Source organism: Polypterus senegalus, chromosome 15 (assembly GCF_016835505.1).
Source record: "Polypterus senegalus isolate Bchr_013 chromosome 15, ASM1683550v1, whole genome shotgun sequence".
Lineage (NCBI taxonomy): Eukaryota > Metazoa > Chordata > Cladistia > Polypteriformes > Polypteridae > Polypterus > Polypterus senegalus.
In genome coordinates this window covers 127,029,977-127,044,284 of record NC_053168.1, presented here as the reverse complement: position 1 = coordinate 127,044,284, position 14,308 = coordinate 127,029,977, and the positions used below count along the sequence as shown (strand labels likewise).

Here is a 14,308-nt window from a genome sequence, read left to right as displayed (position 1 = left end):
TGTCCTGTTTAAATTCATTTCTCTCTCCTGACCGATGTAAAGTGTATCTCTGCGTATTTCCTGAAAAGACTCTGCTGTGCTATCCGTCCATAAATCCGTCTGTCTGCCCAGCCGTTCTGACATTTCAGGTTCATGCGGAGTCACAACCATCCTTCATATGCATAATACACACTGTAACAAAGGCGCTATATAGGCGCCTGACCCCACACAGAAAGACACGGAGGCACGTATAAAAACACAAAGACTTTATTTTTCTCTTCAGCGGTGGAACACGTCTTCCCCGTACCACACAGCCCAAAGCACACACTGAAACCACAACACTCTTTTCTTCCTCAAGCTTCATCTCCTTCCTCCCAACTCTGGCTCCTTGAGTGGTGGTGGCTGGCCCTTTTAATAACCCACCCGGAAGCATTCCAGCTGATTGACCACCTGGTCCTGATTGCACTTCCAGGTGGGGCTGAAGACTTGTCTGGAAGCAGATAGCCCCCAGCGGCCACTCCGGGCCCCAACCAAGCTGTGGAGGACTCCATCTCCCATGGAGCTCAGCGGGTGGTTGGGGAATCATCGTCGGCCAAGGAGACTGCCACCAAGCGTCCCGGGGGAGGTATTGGACTGTCCATGGTGGCTCCCCCAGAACATAAGCACCAGGGGCGTCCCTGCCGTGCATGGGACCCGGCTGTCCATCACAACACGTACACATGTAAATAAATAAATAAACAAAGATGATTTTATTACTCATTTCTTGCTACTTTAAATTGGCTCACAGTCCTCGGTACTTTTTTTGTGGCACCTCAGCCTCTGTAGCAGCACAGCTCTAATAAATAATAGAATTACTGGCCAACTATCACAATGGAGCAAGTCAATAAGACCAAGTGTCCCATCCAGAGTGGACCCCCCCAAGGCCCGATGTTGCCAGGCAGTGCTGTTTGCTAAATAAAGCATGGAGGCCCCTTGGTACAGTTACACCAGAAGGTCTCACAAGAGCATGGAGCGTCAACTAGGAAAGGAGTAATCGGTGTGATCAAAGACCACCGGTTAGGGTTTGGTGATTGTCCCCCTTAGAAGGAGTGAGGGTCCCATTTGGATTGTTGAACACGACCGATTGAGTGCATGACCGCAGCACACACTCGCCGACTCCAGAGCCTACTTGTCATTTGTCAACTTTTCTCATTTTCGTTAAAAGGCTGAGTGGGTGGCGGGCCCCCTGGTGGATGTGAGGACCCCTGCAGCTGCTTAGTTTACTTAGATCTTGGGGTACAAATGCTAGCAGGGTTACTTTCAGCTCTCTATGACATTGTAGTGAAGTAAGTGTTTTAAAAGACGGATGGATTGATAGAAGTAGCTTTATTTTTAAACATTTTGGGTCTTTGTGTAGAACTGGCCAAACTAGAGGGGGCTCTCACGGTTTAAAAATGGTTTGACGTTCACTCGCGTTTCTGTAAAGAAAGATGTTTGCCTCCAGTGGCTTTGGTGCCTGAGTTGAGCTCCTGGTGGTCTCCCAGTATTCGTGTGGGTTTTCTTTCTGGTTACTCTTGCCCTCCTGTATCTCAAAGATCTTTGTGTTGATTTAATTTGGGAGATTTTTAAATGGGCCAAGCGGTTAGCGCCACTGCCTAATGGTGTTAAGGTTTTCAAAGTCAGAGTCAACTTTATTGTCATCTCAACCATAAGCAAGTATACAGATAGATGAAATTATGAAGCTCAGGGTCCACAGTGTAACAACATGATGTGCAAATAATAAATTAAAAATAGAATTAAAATTTTTAAAAAATGTAAAAATGAAAAATTAATCTCCGTTCCTTAGCCATGGCGCACCCTGTTTGGCATCTGCACGTTTATGTTGTGATCCGTGTACTCATCCCACATCCCAAAGACTTACATCTTAACTTCATTGACCAGAGCTGTGTGAGCATTGCTGTGTGTGCCAGGTGATAAGATGGCACCCTGTCCAGGGTCTGTTTCTGCCCTTGTGCCAGATGATGCCGTGACACGACCCTTTGAGAATGCCCAGCTGTGGTGTCATGGCAGCCCGTCCACGGTTGGACTTCTGGTTATCCACCCAGGTATCCAGCAGAGACGCCGACACCCATAAAACAGAAAAACTGTCTTCAGAAAAGAGATGGATGACTAAGCTTTATGAAGACAGTAACAGGCCTGATCAGAATGTCCAATAAAAGCAGCAGTTAATTTATTTCCTAATAAAATTTTCTTTTTGATTTAAGAAGATAGTCAATTATTGTTAGATCTGAATAATTCAAAGCCAGTCACTTGAGGATTACTTCACATAAGGCACTTCAGTGCAGCAGATAATGTGTCTCAAAGCCGAGTGTAATCATCTCCTTTGTTCAATACTCAATATTAATGCATTGCAATAAGAAAATGACAAAATAAATTAACCCTTTCACTGGTCTCATTTTTTTTCCCCCCGTTTCCTCATGGCGTTTGTTACATGTTTCCTTTGTAGTAATCAGTTGTGGAGATCCCGGAATACCAGCAAACGGAATGAGATATGGAGAGGAATTTTCAGTCGGACAAAATGTGACCTTCACGTGTCAACAAGGATACACGATGGAACCAAAACTTTCAAACATACGGACGTGCACCAGCAACGGGACCTGGAGTGGAACGATGCCAGCATGCAAAGGTATGCACCGGATATTGAAATGCGACTACGGTAAGAATTCCTCAGTATGATTACTTGCTCTGTGTGCTCCAGGGAACAACAAAATCCAATCCTGCAAATAAATGGACACCCCCTGGGTTGGGAAGTACGGCGGCTCTGCTGTTTCTTATATTCAGTGTCCACTGTCTCAGGATGTTGGCTGTGTGTGTGTGGCGTTTGAAAGTTATCCTCATTAGTATGCTGACCCAGGGTGGGACAGGAAAGGTTTTTAATGTGGGGGGTCCGGAGATACAGTAGGTGTATGTAACTGGTCTCCCCCTCACGTGCCATACTACTGCGTCCTGCCCTTTGAAGCTTCTGCGTTGTGATACGTATGCAATGTCCATACAAACCGCCATGAAGGAGCAATGCAAACACCTTTTAGTGATTTTTATTATTAACAGTCTGAAATATGAAAACAGAGAACATAAAAATTGACTATTCAAGCTCTCCTCTCGCAGTAACACAATAAATACTGAAATCAATGCTAAATTGCAACGTCATACATGTCCACGCACAGCTTAGTATAAAAAAAAAAAAATACCTGAAATATTAAAACAGAGAAAATATAAAATGACTATTCAAGCTCCGTGATTCCTCCAAATAACAAAAAAAAAAAAGCACGTGGAAAGGCCGTTGAACGCTCACATTAACGCATAACCAAAATCAATAGAAAATCATTCAAAACATCTCAAAACAACAACAATATACTACAAAAAACATATTACAATTACTGTCACATGGAAAAAAATTGAACTCAAGCAATAATTAATTTTACTGTACAGAGAATAACGGCGCGCTTACCTCCTGTCACAGTAACGCAATGAATACTGGGAGAGGCTCACATGGGTGACGTAACATCAACACAATAAATGGAGTTGGGAAATATAACAGAAACACATCAGGAAAATGTACAACACAATAAAGGGTAGCAGGATTTGGTGAAGCTCCAAACAACTCAACTCATTATTTTAAACACCTGTTACATACAGTCAAACAGTAAGATAAAGTCGGTCCTACCTTTCAAACAAAGTGGAAACAAAATCAAAAATGAGTCGTCAGAAATGAGGGCAAAAGATACAAGACGGGACAAGACAAGGCAAGACAAGATAATTCACTTTTTTTTTGTAGAGCCCAAAATCACACAAGAAGTGCCGCAATGGGCTTTAACAGGCCCTGCCTCTTGAGAGCCCCCCAGCATTGACAACAAAAAACGCCTAAAAACCCTTGTAGGGAAAAAAAAAACGGAAGAACTCTCGGGAAAGGCAATTCAGAGAGAGAGAGAGACCCCTTTCCAGGTAGGTTGGGCATGCAGTGGGTGTCAAAAAGAATGGCGGTCACCACAACACAACACACAGAACAGAACACAAGTCATCCTCAGTACAGCATAATAGTGCAGTTGAAAAACTACAAGTGCAGAGCAGAATTCAACAGGAGATGACATCACAGATCAAAGATCAAAACAACGGCTAGTCAGAACGTATTTGAAAGACTTGAGCATAAGTACATCGGTAAAGCTCAGGTACTTTGGAGAGGTTTGGAGTGACCTTCCACTATCACTCTGGTGACGTCACAGGTGGCCCACAGACTGCAGCCTAAGTACGTCCATTAACATCAAATACGTCAGAGAGGTTTGGATTAACATTTCACCATCACTCCAGTGGCGCACAGGCTTGAGTAAAAGTACATCCTTAAACTTAGATACTTTGGAGATGTGTGGGGCGACTCTTTTAACCAAAACCACCTGCATTTCAGAACTTCAGACCCAACTCAAGCTAAGCCTGTTAGGGCCTGGCCAGGACTTGGCTTGGGAGACAACCTGGGAAAAGCTTGGTTTGCTGCTGGAAGAGGTGGTGGTGAGGCCAACAGGGGTTTTTACCCTATGGTACCCTGACGGGAATACTATGCTGTCCTTCGGATGAGATATAAAACCAGTGACCTCTCTCAGTGGTTATAAAAGACCCCTGGGCATCCTTCATGAAGCGTAGGGTGTATCCTGATGTCCTGGCTAAACTGCCCACCACGGCCCAGTCATTCTGGTCTATTAATCATCCCCATCTCTAGCTGCCTACCTCTCTCACCACTTCACCACCTACAGTAACAGGACTGGCGTAATAATGGCTGCCGTTGCATCAGTCAGATGGATGCCACATGTAAGTAGTCTTGAAGTGGCTTCCCACTCACTATGTAAAACACTTTGAGTAGTGAGAAAAGCGCTACATACTGTGAATGTTAAGAATTATTGTTATTGCTCTGGGAACATCAAAAGTTGTGCACAATCCGCAGAATTTTGGGAGAATGCTGTGACAACAGGACAAGCGAAACACCCCAATACAGCACTGGCACAGGAAACAAAGAAGGTGTTACGACATAACAGGAAAAATGTTGAATTTCCACAACTTACACTAGAAAGAGAAACGAATGAGAAAGTCACAATCCTGACATTCTAAAATCCCACAGGTCAGTGTAGAGATTGTATGAATCCATCCAGAAACTCCTACTAAAAATGTAATAAAAACATAGACCACCACACTCAGGCTTCTCTGTTCTGTTCCCACATACCAAAGCTGTGTACGTTAGGTAATCAGAGTCTCGACACTGACCCAGTGTGCCCGTGAGTGTGTGAGTGTGTGTGCGCGCTCTGTACAGCTGATTCCTGCCAACTTCTAGGGTTCACCCCTCTTCACCACATCCCTGCAATGGAGGACCCATGTTGATTTGGGCGTGGACTGTGAGCAGATGTTTTGTGTGGTGTTTTTATATCTTCATATTTAGTCATGTTCAGTTCAGCATGTATTAGAAAAACATTCTTGTATTCTAGAAGAAACATACAAGTTCCATTAAACCATGACAGGATTTGTGAATCAGCGTAGAAAATGATCAAAAACCAAGAACATCCAAACAAACTTCACACAAGAGCAGTGACTTAAAGAGCCAGAGGGCGGGCTTAAGAGGGATGATGTCAGGGTGGTCCTGCCTCCTGGGCCTCCTCCCATAAAGAATAAGGAACATACAGGGTGGTCCAGATCTAATTATGCAGATCCAGATCATCTGGATGACTTTGATTTATGTGGGGACGATTCCAGTTCAGCGCGAACACAATTCTTCATGTCGTTAGTTCGCACACTTCTCGATTAGTTATGGCGTAATGAAAATTGCATAATTAGATCTGGACCACCCTATAGGTGAACTTATGAAAAACAAAACATAAATAAATTAGAAATAAAATTGACATTATCTAAAAATATATAAAAAACTATAATTCAAAGACGACAAAAACAAAGACACGTTAATTCATCACTTAGGCACTCAACCTGAAAAGCCACGGTTGCTTGAACTGCCGCAGTACCCTGCTGATGCTTTGGTTTTCCCTTATTTTTGTCATTTTCTACAGTCCATTTCCTAGTTTGTTCATAAAGCTTGAGGGGGTAACTTGATTAAATTAGACCCCTAATCCCCATCCTTTCTGGTGTCATGACCCATTTTTTTTAGCATGCCAGTGTGTTAGTGACCTGCCCTTGCCCGTCCATTAATTGATCATCTGAGCTGGGGGGAGTAGGTTGGTTCTCCTTGGTGAACTGTACATGATTGTTAAAGTGGGTGGGATTGATATGGAGGGGCGTTAGATAAATTGAGTATGATTGTCAATATGTTTCCTCCTTGGTGAATTGAGTCTGGAGTGGAGGGTTGGGGAGGTCATCGAAGATCGGCCGTGATCCACCTGCGATACTGCTGCTGTGAACTGAGTTGGATAATCAGACTAGCTGGCTTTGTTTCATCTGAAGTCTGTCACGGTCCAAATATTCGGAAACACTGACATAATCAATAAAGAAAATGGATGGAATGCTAGACGTACTACTGCAAATATAGATGAAGAAATGCCATAAATGCATCAATCAGTCGTGCACATTCTCACTCTAAAATGTATGCATAACTAACCTTCTTAATTCTAGGGTCCCATGGTGGCCAGAGCCTAATCCTGGTAGCCTTGGGCACAAAGTGCCTAACAACTCTGGACAATGTGCCAGTGCCTCACCCACACACCCACTCCCACTCACTGGGCCCATTTTCACAGATCATTTTGATCTCAGTATGAACTGTAATTTTTTGCTTTATTATTAGACTGAGTGAGTGTCTTTGGCATGCATAAATAAATATAATGAATGCAAAATTTCAAACATCTGTGCCATCCCATCCAACCGACTCGTTCCAATTCTGCATTGCATTTACCTAAAAAGACATTCACAGCTGCCACCGATGTGAGCGGGGAAACCAACCATGCAAGCAGGTAGAACTTGTGAAACATCAGCGATGCTCCTCGCCGTTTGTTTTGCACATTCTCAGATTTCAGATCTAATTCATCAGCCAGCTCCCATTTTCTTCATTTCTTGCCTGGTGACAAATGATTTCAATTTATTTCTGATAACTGCACATGGCCATTTGTAAGGAGTGTCATAAAAATGGACCGTTCCGCTTTATTATGTTGGTGATCTGTAAGTAAAGCGGCATTGCCAGTCACCAAATGAATATTCCAAGGCATCATGTAGAGGAGGGGTGTCCAACTCCATTCCTGGTGGACTGCGGTGGCTGCCGGTTTTCATTCTAACCCTTTTCCTAATCAGCGAGCAGTTTTCGCTGCTAATTAACTCCTTTTCCCTTCATTTTAATAGCCCTATTTTTAAGGATTAATTTGTTTCTTCATTAAATGGCAGCCAAACAGAAATGAGATGTGAAACAAACCAACAGATGACCGGCTAAATTGGAACGTCAAACTCCAATTTCTCTCCAACAAGTTTCTTAATGAGAAGCCGAGTCGTGTTTTTAATTAAAGTCATTATTGAATATAGTGACTTGGGGCTATTCTCTGTTGATTTTTCGTTTTTTTCTAAGTCCACCATCAAGATGTTTTGGTGACCTGACCAGACCAACATGGCCGAGACCTTCACCTTTCTTTATTCTCAGGTGAGGTGGTCATGTGGCGGCTTGTTTTGTGCCTCATTATTGTTTTGCTGCTCATTGAGGAAAAAAAAACAACTAAGGGGTCTGAGTCACATCAATTAAAACTGAGGCAAAACAAGTGAATCAGCAGCAAAAACAGCTCACTAATTAAGAAGACGGTTAGAATGAAAGTCACTGTGGCCTACCAGGACCGGAGTTGGACTCCCCTGATGTAGAGCTAACGTGTGGCGATAATTCCATTGGTGATTGAACTAGCAAGCCGGACATTTTACTGAATGTTGAATGCATAAGGAGACGAGAACTTAAGAAGTTTGACAAACGAGGGGAGACCACTCAGTCGAGCAGGCTCATTTGCTAGACTAACAGCTGAATTGTCCCAATCGCTCATCCAGATGTGATTCGTCAAAGGTGATCGTCAGTCTAAAGATTTTCTGATGAGAGTGGTGAGCGATGCAAGTTCAAACATTTAAAACATAGCCTTCAATAATCTGTTCCCCATACCGTGGAGAGAGAAAAGAAAAAGGTTTGTGTTAACATGAGTAGAGAACGGAGTGAACAGGGCATCATCATTAGGCTACCAGCTCGATGACTCCTTGCACACTCCGTCAAACGGCGTGGCACTTCGGGGAGTTCAACCGAGGCCAAAGTGAGTATAATTGCCCAATTTGATGCACAGAAGTGCCAGTGAAATGTTATGAATTCCCGAGGGCCGTTTTTAAGGCAAATGTTTTTGAATGTATCTTGTAAGTTGGGGGGAAACTTTAAAATGCATTTATTGCACACTTTGGGATTTGAAATGAATTTTTCTGAAAGGCTCTGGTTTATACTGCGCGGCTGGCTTCAGTGCTCGCCATGATGGTAGACATGATTAATACATTCTGGGAATTCCCCAAGTATCGTGAAGCCAACATTTTGAGGTAAACTGCGTGGAGATTTGGAGGCGCATTTCTCTAATCAGATTACACAAGCGCGTGTGGAGACTGTTAGTAAAGAAACCATGGGCACAGAACTCGGGAAAGTGGAGGGTGTGCTTCAGCGGGCAGCACTGGGTGGCTGCCAGGACTGTGGCACTGAAGAATGGCATGGCCTTAGATGGGTGGTGCGTGTGATGTGGTCGAGTCATGTACAGTACAGGCGATGTCTCCTTTCAGATGATGATGATGTTATAAAGAAGTCCTCGGACTGCACCATTCACCCTCTCATGTTCTCTCTCATACAAGGTATTTGCTTAGCCTCGACCTCCCTTTTCTTGCTCTTTAAAAGTCCAACGCAGCTTTGCTCACTTCAGTTTGATGTATTGGCTTATGAATAGCTTGCCATATTCAGTTTATTTCAAGTCATTGTAATGTATAAAATGTAAGAAAGAGACAACCCAAGAGTAAGGTTTGTTTGGTAGGCCCCCATATCTTATGCGTAGAAGTGTGTCTGTCTGTCTGTCTGTCTGTCTGTCCCGGAAGTGAGAGGTGGAGTCGGGGTAAGGGCTCCGCCTCCGAGGATACACAAGCCAGGCCAACACGTTGGCAAATCAAAACCTCCAAAGAAAGAGTCACTTGCTTATCCGCTAATACAGAAGCAAGGTGAGCAAATCAGCAAATCGAAACCTCCAAAGAAAGACAAAGACGCTTAACTGCTAATAAACAAGCAAGGTGAGCACGTCGGCAAAACAAAATCTCCGAAGAAAGACAAAGTCACTTAGCCGTTAATGCACAAACGAAGCAAACACGTTGGCAAAATGAAATCTTTGAAGAAAGACAAAGTCGCTTAGCTGTTAATAAACAAGCGAGGTGAGCATGTCGGCAAAATGAAACCTCAGAAGAGTCACTTGCTTAGCCGTTAATACAGAAGCGATGTGAGCACATTGGCAAAACGAAATCTCCAAAGAAAGACAAAGTCTTATAGCCGTTAATGCACAAACAATGCGAGCACATCGACAAAAAGAAATCTCTGAAGAAAGATAAAGTCGCTTAGCAGCTAATAAGCAATTGAGATGAGCACGTCGGAAAAAACGAAACCTCAGAAGAAAGACTCACTCGCTTTGCTGCTAATACAGAAGTGAGGAAAGCACTTTGGCAAAATTAAACCTCTGAAGAAAGACAAACTCACTTAGCCGCTAATGCACAAGTGATGCCAGCACATCGGCAAAACGAAACCTCCTAGAAGAGAGATGTCCAGAGTAGTTCCTTTCAATTTTATTACTACCAATTTCAATAGTTTCTAGGACCCTGTGCTTTTTACAGCAGGGCTTACACAGCTTGTACTTGAATAATAAGGCAAGAAAACAACTCCATGAGTCCACAGCTGAACTAAACTGTTTTAGGCAGCATGCCGGTTTTAGAGAGGAATGGCAGGAAGGTTCTGTTTTTAGGCTAGGTGACAGAAGGGAGGTCATCTTCTGGGCCAGAAGTGAGGGTATCAGGAGGACGTTTCTTGTGAGGGTCTGTAGAGAAAGAAGAAAAGACATTAGTGGTCATCGTCAACCCCCCGTGCGTCTTATCTTTCTCTTTAGTTAAGCCCATCGACTGCCTCCCATGCGTACGTATGTGACAAACAACAACGTGCAATGATTTAAAACTATCTAGATATGCAAACCACACACTTCCTGTCTTGTAAACACAAACACTTGAAACTTGTAATACACATACATGGGAGCTAACCTTACAAAATCAGCACCATGTAATAGTCCTTTAAGGGTCAAATCCAAAACTTTAGGACCACACCCTGTATATACTGTAAATATAAAGAGTAAGAGATAATAAACAGCACAACATCTCAAAGTGTCGAGAACCAGCCAGGTGAACTTCATTTTACAGGCAAAGCTACTAGAGATGTGACCATTCTATGATGGAAAATAATAACAATTGTTGGGAAATTGTGTCTGGAGGCAAAAGATGGTATCTCCAGATCTGGCTTCATCCCACAAAGGACTACTTGCGGGGTTTGCTACGGGTTAAGTGTGGTTCTGGGTGGAGGAGGCTGGATGTTCAGTGAGGTCATGGAAGTCACGTCAGTTGTTTTCTGGTCCAGTGCCTTCTGCTCTGCGGGTAGAAGTGAAGGAAAGGAAAGTAACAGCGCCCCCTCTCTGTCTAGAGGAGAATTAGTGGAGATCTGAGAGTCATGAAGACACTCCCTAAGAGCACATGCCTGACAATATCTCAACATGTATGAATATAAAAGAAAATGTCTGGGATACGGTTGGCACATTTGTAGCTAGAAATCTGCAGAGGGAGAAGATGAGTCACGTATCTTAAAATATTTTTTATTCCTAAGCTTTCAACCCTACCAGGAGTCATCATCAGGAGAAAATGATTAGACATAAAGGAATTACAGGCAATAGATAGCAAGTGAGGAAGGAGGGGTAGGTGGATGTAAGGGATGGTTGGAATAATGAGGTGGAATTCAGAGGGTGTTGGTCATAAAGTCTTATTTAACATGTGGATGATGTTCTTTTTAAGCCTGCATATGCTGGGTTCATGTCCAATAAAATATATAAATATGATATGTATTTTATAAATCTCTCTCTCTCTCTCTATCTATCTATCTATATATATATATAGGGTGGTCCAGATCTAATTATGCAATTTTCATTACGCTATAACTTATTAAGTTTATTACATAGAAAATCACCCAAAAAATCCCGGACCATCGAGAAGTGTGAACTGATGACATGAAGAATCGTCTTCACGCCAATCGGTTTGCGAGCATAATTCGTTCTGGAAACGTGCTCGCAATCCAAAGCACTCGTATATCAAAGCGAATTTCCCCATAAGAAATAATGGAAACTCAGATGATTCGTTCCACAACCCAAAACTATTCATATAAAAATGATTAATACAAAATATAAAGTAAAATACATAATACAAATTAACCTGCACTTTACCTTTAAAAAGAATCATGGCTGTTGTGAGTTTCTAAACTCATGTGGGATTCCACCCAACGGGACGACACGCGGGAGAGCGTCCCAAAGCAATCGCAGTCTCCCAGCGCTGTAGCAGTTCGCCGTATAAGCGCATCCAAAAAGACCGCAGACATGCTATAAGCGCCTGTCGTCAATGGGTCATACAAGGAACATTATAAAGATCCCGCTACAATAAATAACAGCGCTGTTGCTGTTTCAAGCTGAATAAAGCTGGTGTTAAAGTACTGAGACTCAGCTTCGTGTTTTGGGGAGCAAGATGGGGACTCGCACTTCACAGCGCACACACACACACAGTCACAATGCTGTAGTAAACAGATGTTGACTATATGAGTGAGGCACACAGACTCAGACGGAGAATAGGAGACGATTGCCAGAGAGAGAGAAAGAGAGACGCACTGGGCGAGCAAGTGAGCGAGATAAGGAGAGAGAGACGCGCTGGGCGAGCGAGCGAGATAAGGAGAGAGAGAGAGAAGAACCATCAGCTCAGTTGTGATCACATGACGCTCAGCAGACAAAGTGTATCCATACTACTCGTATTGCAAGACATCGCTCATTTATCAAGTCAAAATTTATTACAAATTTTTGCTCGTCTTGCAAAACACTTGTAAACCAAGTTACTCGTAAACCGAGGTTCCACTGTATATATATATCTTATATATAAACATACCGCCTCCGAGGAAACAGAAAACTCACTTAGCTGCTAACAACACAAGCAAGACGAGCACATCATCAAAATGAGTCCTCAGAAGAAAGACAAAGTCACTTAGCCGCTAACATCAGCAAAATGGAATCCCTTTTCCTCCCGCCGCTAATAACACAAGTGAGACGAGCACGTCAGCAAATCGAATCCTCTTAGAAGAGAGATGCCCAGAGTAGTTCTTTTCAATTTCCTGACATCTCTATATTTTCGTTTTTTTTTCCTGACGATTTCAATAGTTTGTAGGACCCTGAGCTTTTTACAGCACAGGCTTACACAGCTAGTCTCACAGCTAATCAATGTCCGTCTGTCTGTCTGTCCAGTTTTAATGAGAGAACTACTTAATGGATTTAATTGATTGTTTCTTTTTTCTACAACTTTCTTGAACATTGCAGTTGATTTTGCGACTTCTCTCATCACGCTAAGTATCAAAGTTCGCTTGCGGTATCGATTTATTTGCACAAATCCGAGTTGGGGGGCAAGGCCCTCCTCACTCACTCACGGGCCAGCCTCCGTTTGAGTCTCTCTACCTCTCCCAATGTTAGCTAGCAATACCCATTTGTCCAGCAGACATTATCATCTAGAGGTTGTTAAAGAGTAACGTTTGACATTTTTGAGAGAGAGAGGGGAGCTACGTGTGTTTTAGAGGGTAGCTGCTGATTACCAGAGATATCACGGCCACGTGTTTTTTCTCCCCACGGGGAGGACGATCACCCGTCGGAGCTGAACACCATCAGATAGAGTGCCAATGTGTATTGAATTCTAAAGTTTCTCTTGTTTCATTACTACGTGGGCATAGCCACGGGGTGACAGCCAGTATATAATATAACATAATATATATAAAAAGTAAAAGTGTCTTATTATATTCAGATGTGGTAAATGACATCGACTGCTGGTTGTCAATTGGACGTGTTTGCTACCAATGACACCATTCGTACTACGGCACCAGTACAGAAGACTTTGTGTGATGGCAGCAGTTATGAATTCTTCACTTTGCTATTTGCCATAACAATAAAACAGTGATACGTCCATCTGTGTCCAACACTGACCTGTGGTGCCAATCAGAAGCAGGGGCATCAGGAGCTTCTCTTGACTGGCAGTCCTGGGTGGGCACAGATATTTTTTTAGACATCTTCAGTCTCCCCCGGTTACACTCCTATCCTGAGTATTATATTATGACGTGCTTGTCTTATTTGACGGTGCCATCCATTTCATCAAATCATTTTTTTCAGCTCCTGCTTTGACACTAATGTATTTTGATTTTTTCTCCGTTGCTGAACAATAGGCCTTTCATTTTCCCAGGCATCGGTCCACATTCTACTGTGGCACAAATTGAGTTATTTTGAGTGGTTTGATTACCAGCTGTTTCCGACGTTCACTTCTTTCTGTTAGAGTGAAACGTAATTTCTGTTTTCGTTTGCTAATTTTTCTCCTGAATTCCAACTGCCTTGTCCTGCTCTGCCCATCCAAGGTGTGTCTAATCCCTGTTTAATTTCTTTTCATTTATTTTCTAGTGTTTCCACCTGGGACTTTAGCAGAGATGTCTGTTTAACTTGATTTTTCAGGATTTTAATCGGTTGGTCCTTTGCCATCACACAGTTTGCTTCCTTTTTTCTTCTTTATACGCGAGTGCGGCTCGCGGTTATTTTAAATAAATTCACACACGTCTGCTGCCTCAGGAATCTCATAAGGACCCGCGATACTGAGCCGTGCTGCCATGGATGCCAGCTCTAAAGTCTAATTATTGCCTTACGCTGTTTTAATCTGTTTGTGTGCTTTGACTACGCTTACACTCTTCATTTTCTTTAACTCTTTGCGTTACACGTACCTGACATTTGCCCCCTTTGTAGAGTCTGGAATACAATTTGTGCCATTTGTCTTTACAAGCTGCCCACGCCCCCGTCTTTATCACACACTAACATACGGTGGATTCATTAAGACTGAGACCCCTCACTTTCTGCAGACTTTATTGTGTTGTAGATTTTTGTTTTAAACAGATATATTTGACATTTTTGCCCATCAGTGTACAATCAATAACTCATAATGATGAAGTGTCTTCAGAAAGGTGTGCAGG

General features: G+C 42.9%; 1 protein-coding gene across 1 annotated transcript in view; it reads left to right on the top strand.

The window, feature by feature from the left end:
- Nucleotides 1–14,308, top strand: part of csmd3b (CUB and Sushi multiple domains 3b) — a 1,150,768-nt gene that overhangs the window by 1,093,026 nt on the left and 43,434 nt on the right. Inside the window, 1 exon segment of the mRNA XM_039737543.1 lies at nucleotides 2,465–2,644. Within this exon segment, the coding sequence (XP_039593477.1) occupies nucleotides 2,465–2,644 (180 nt within the window).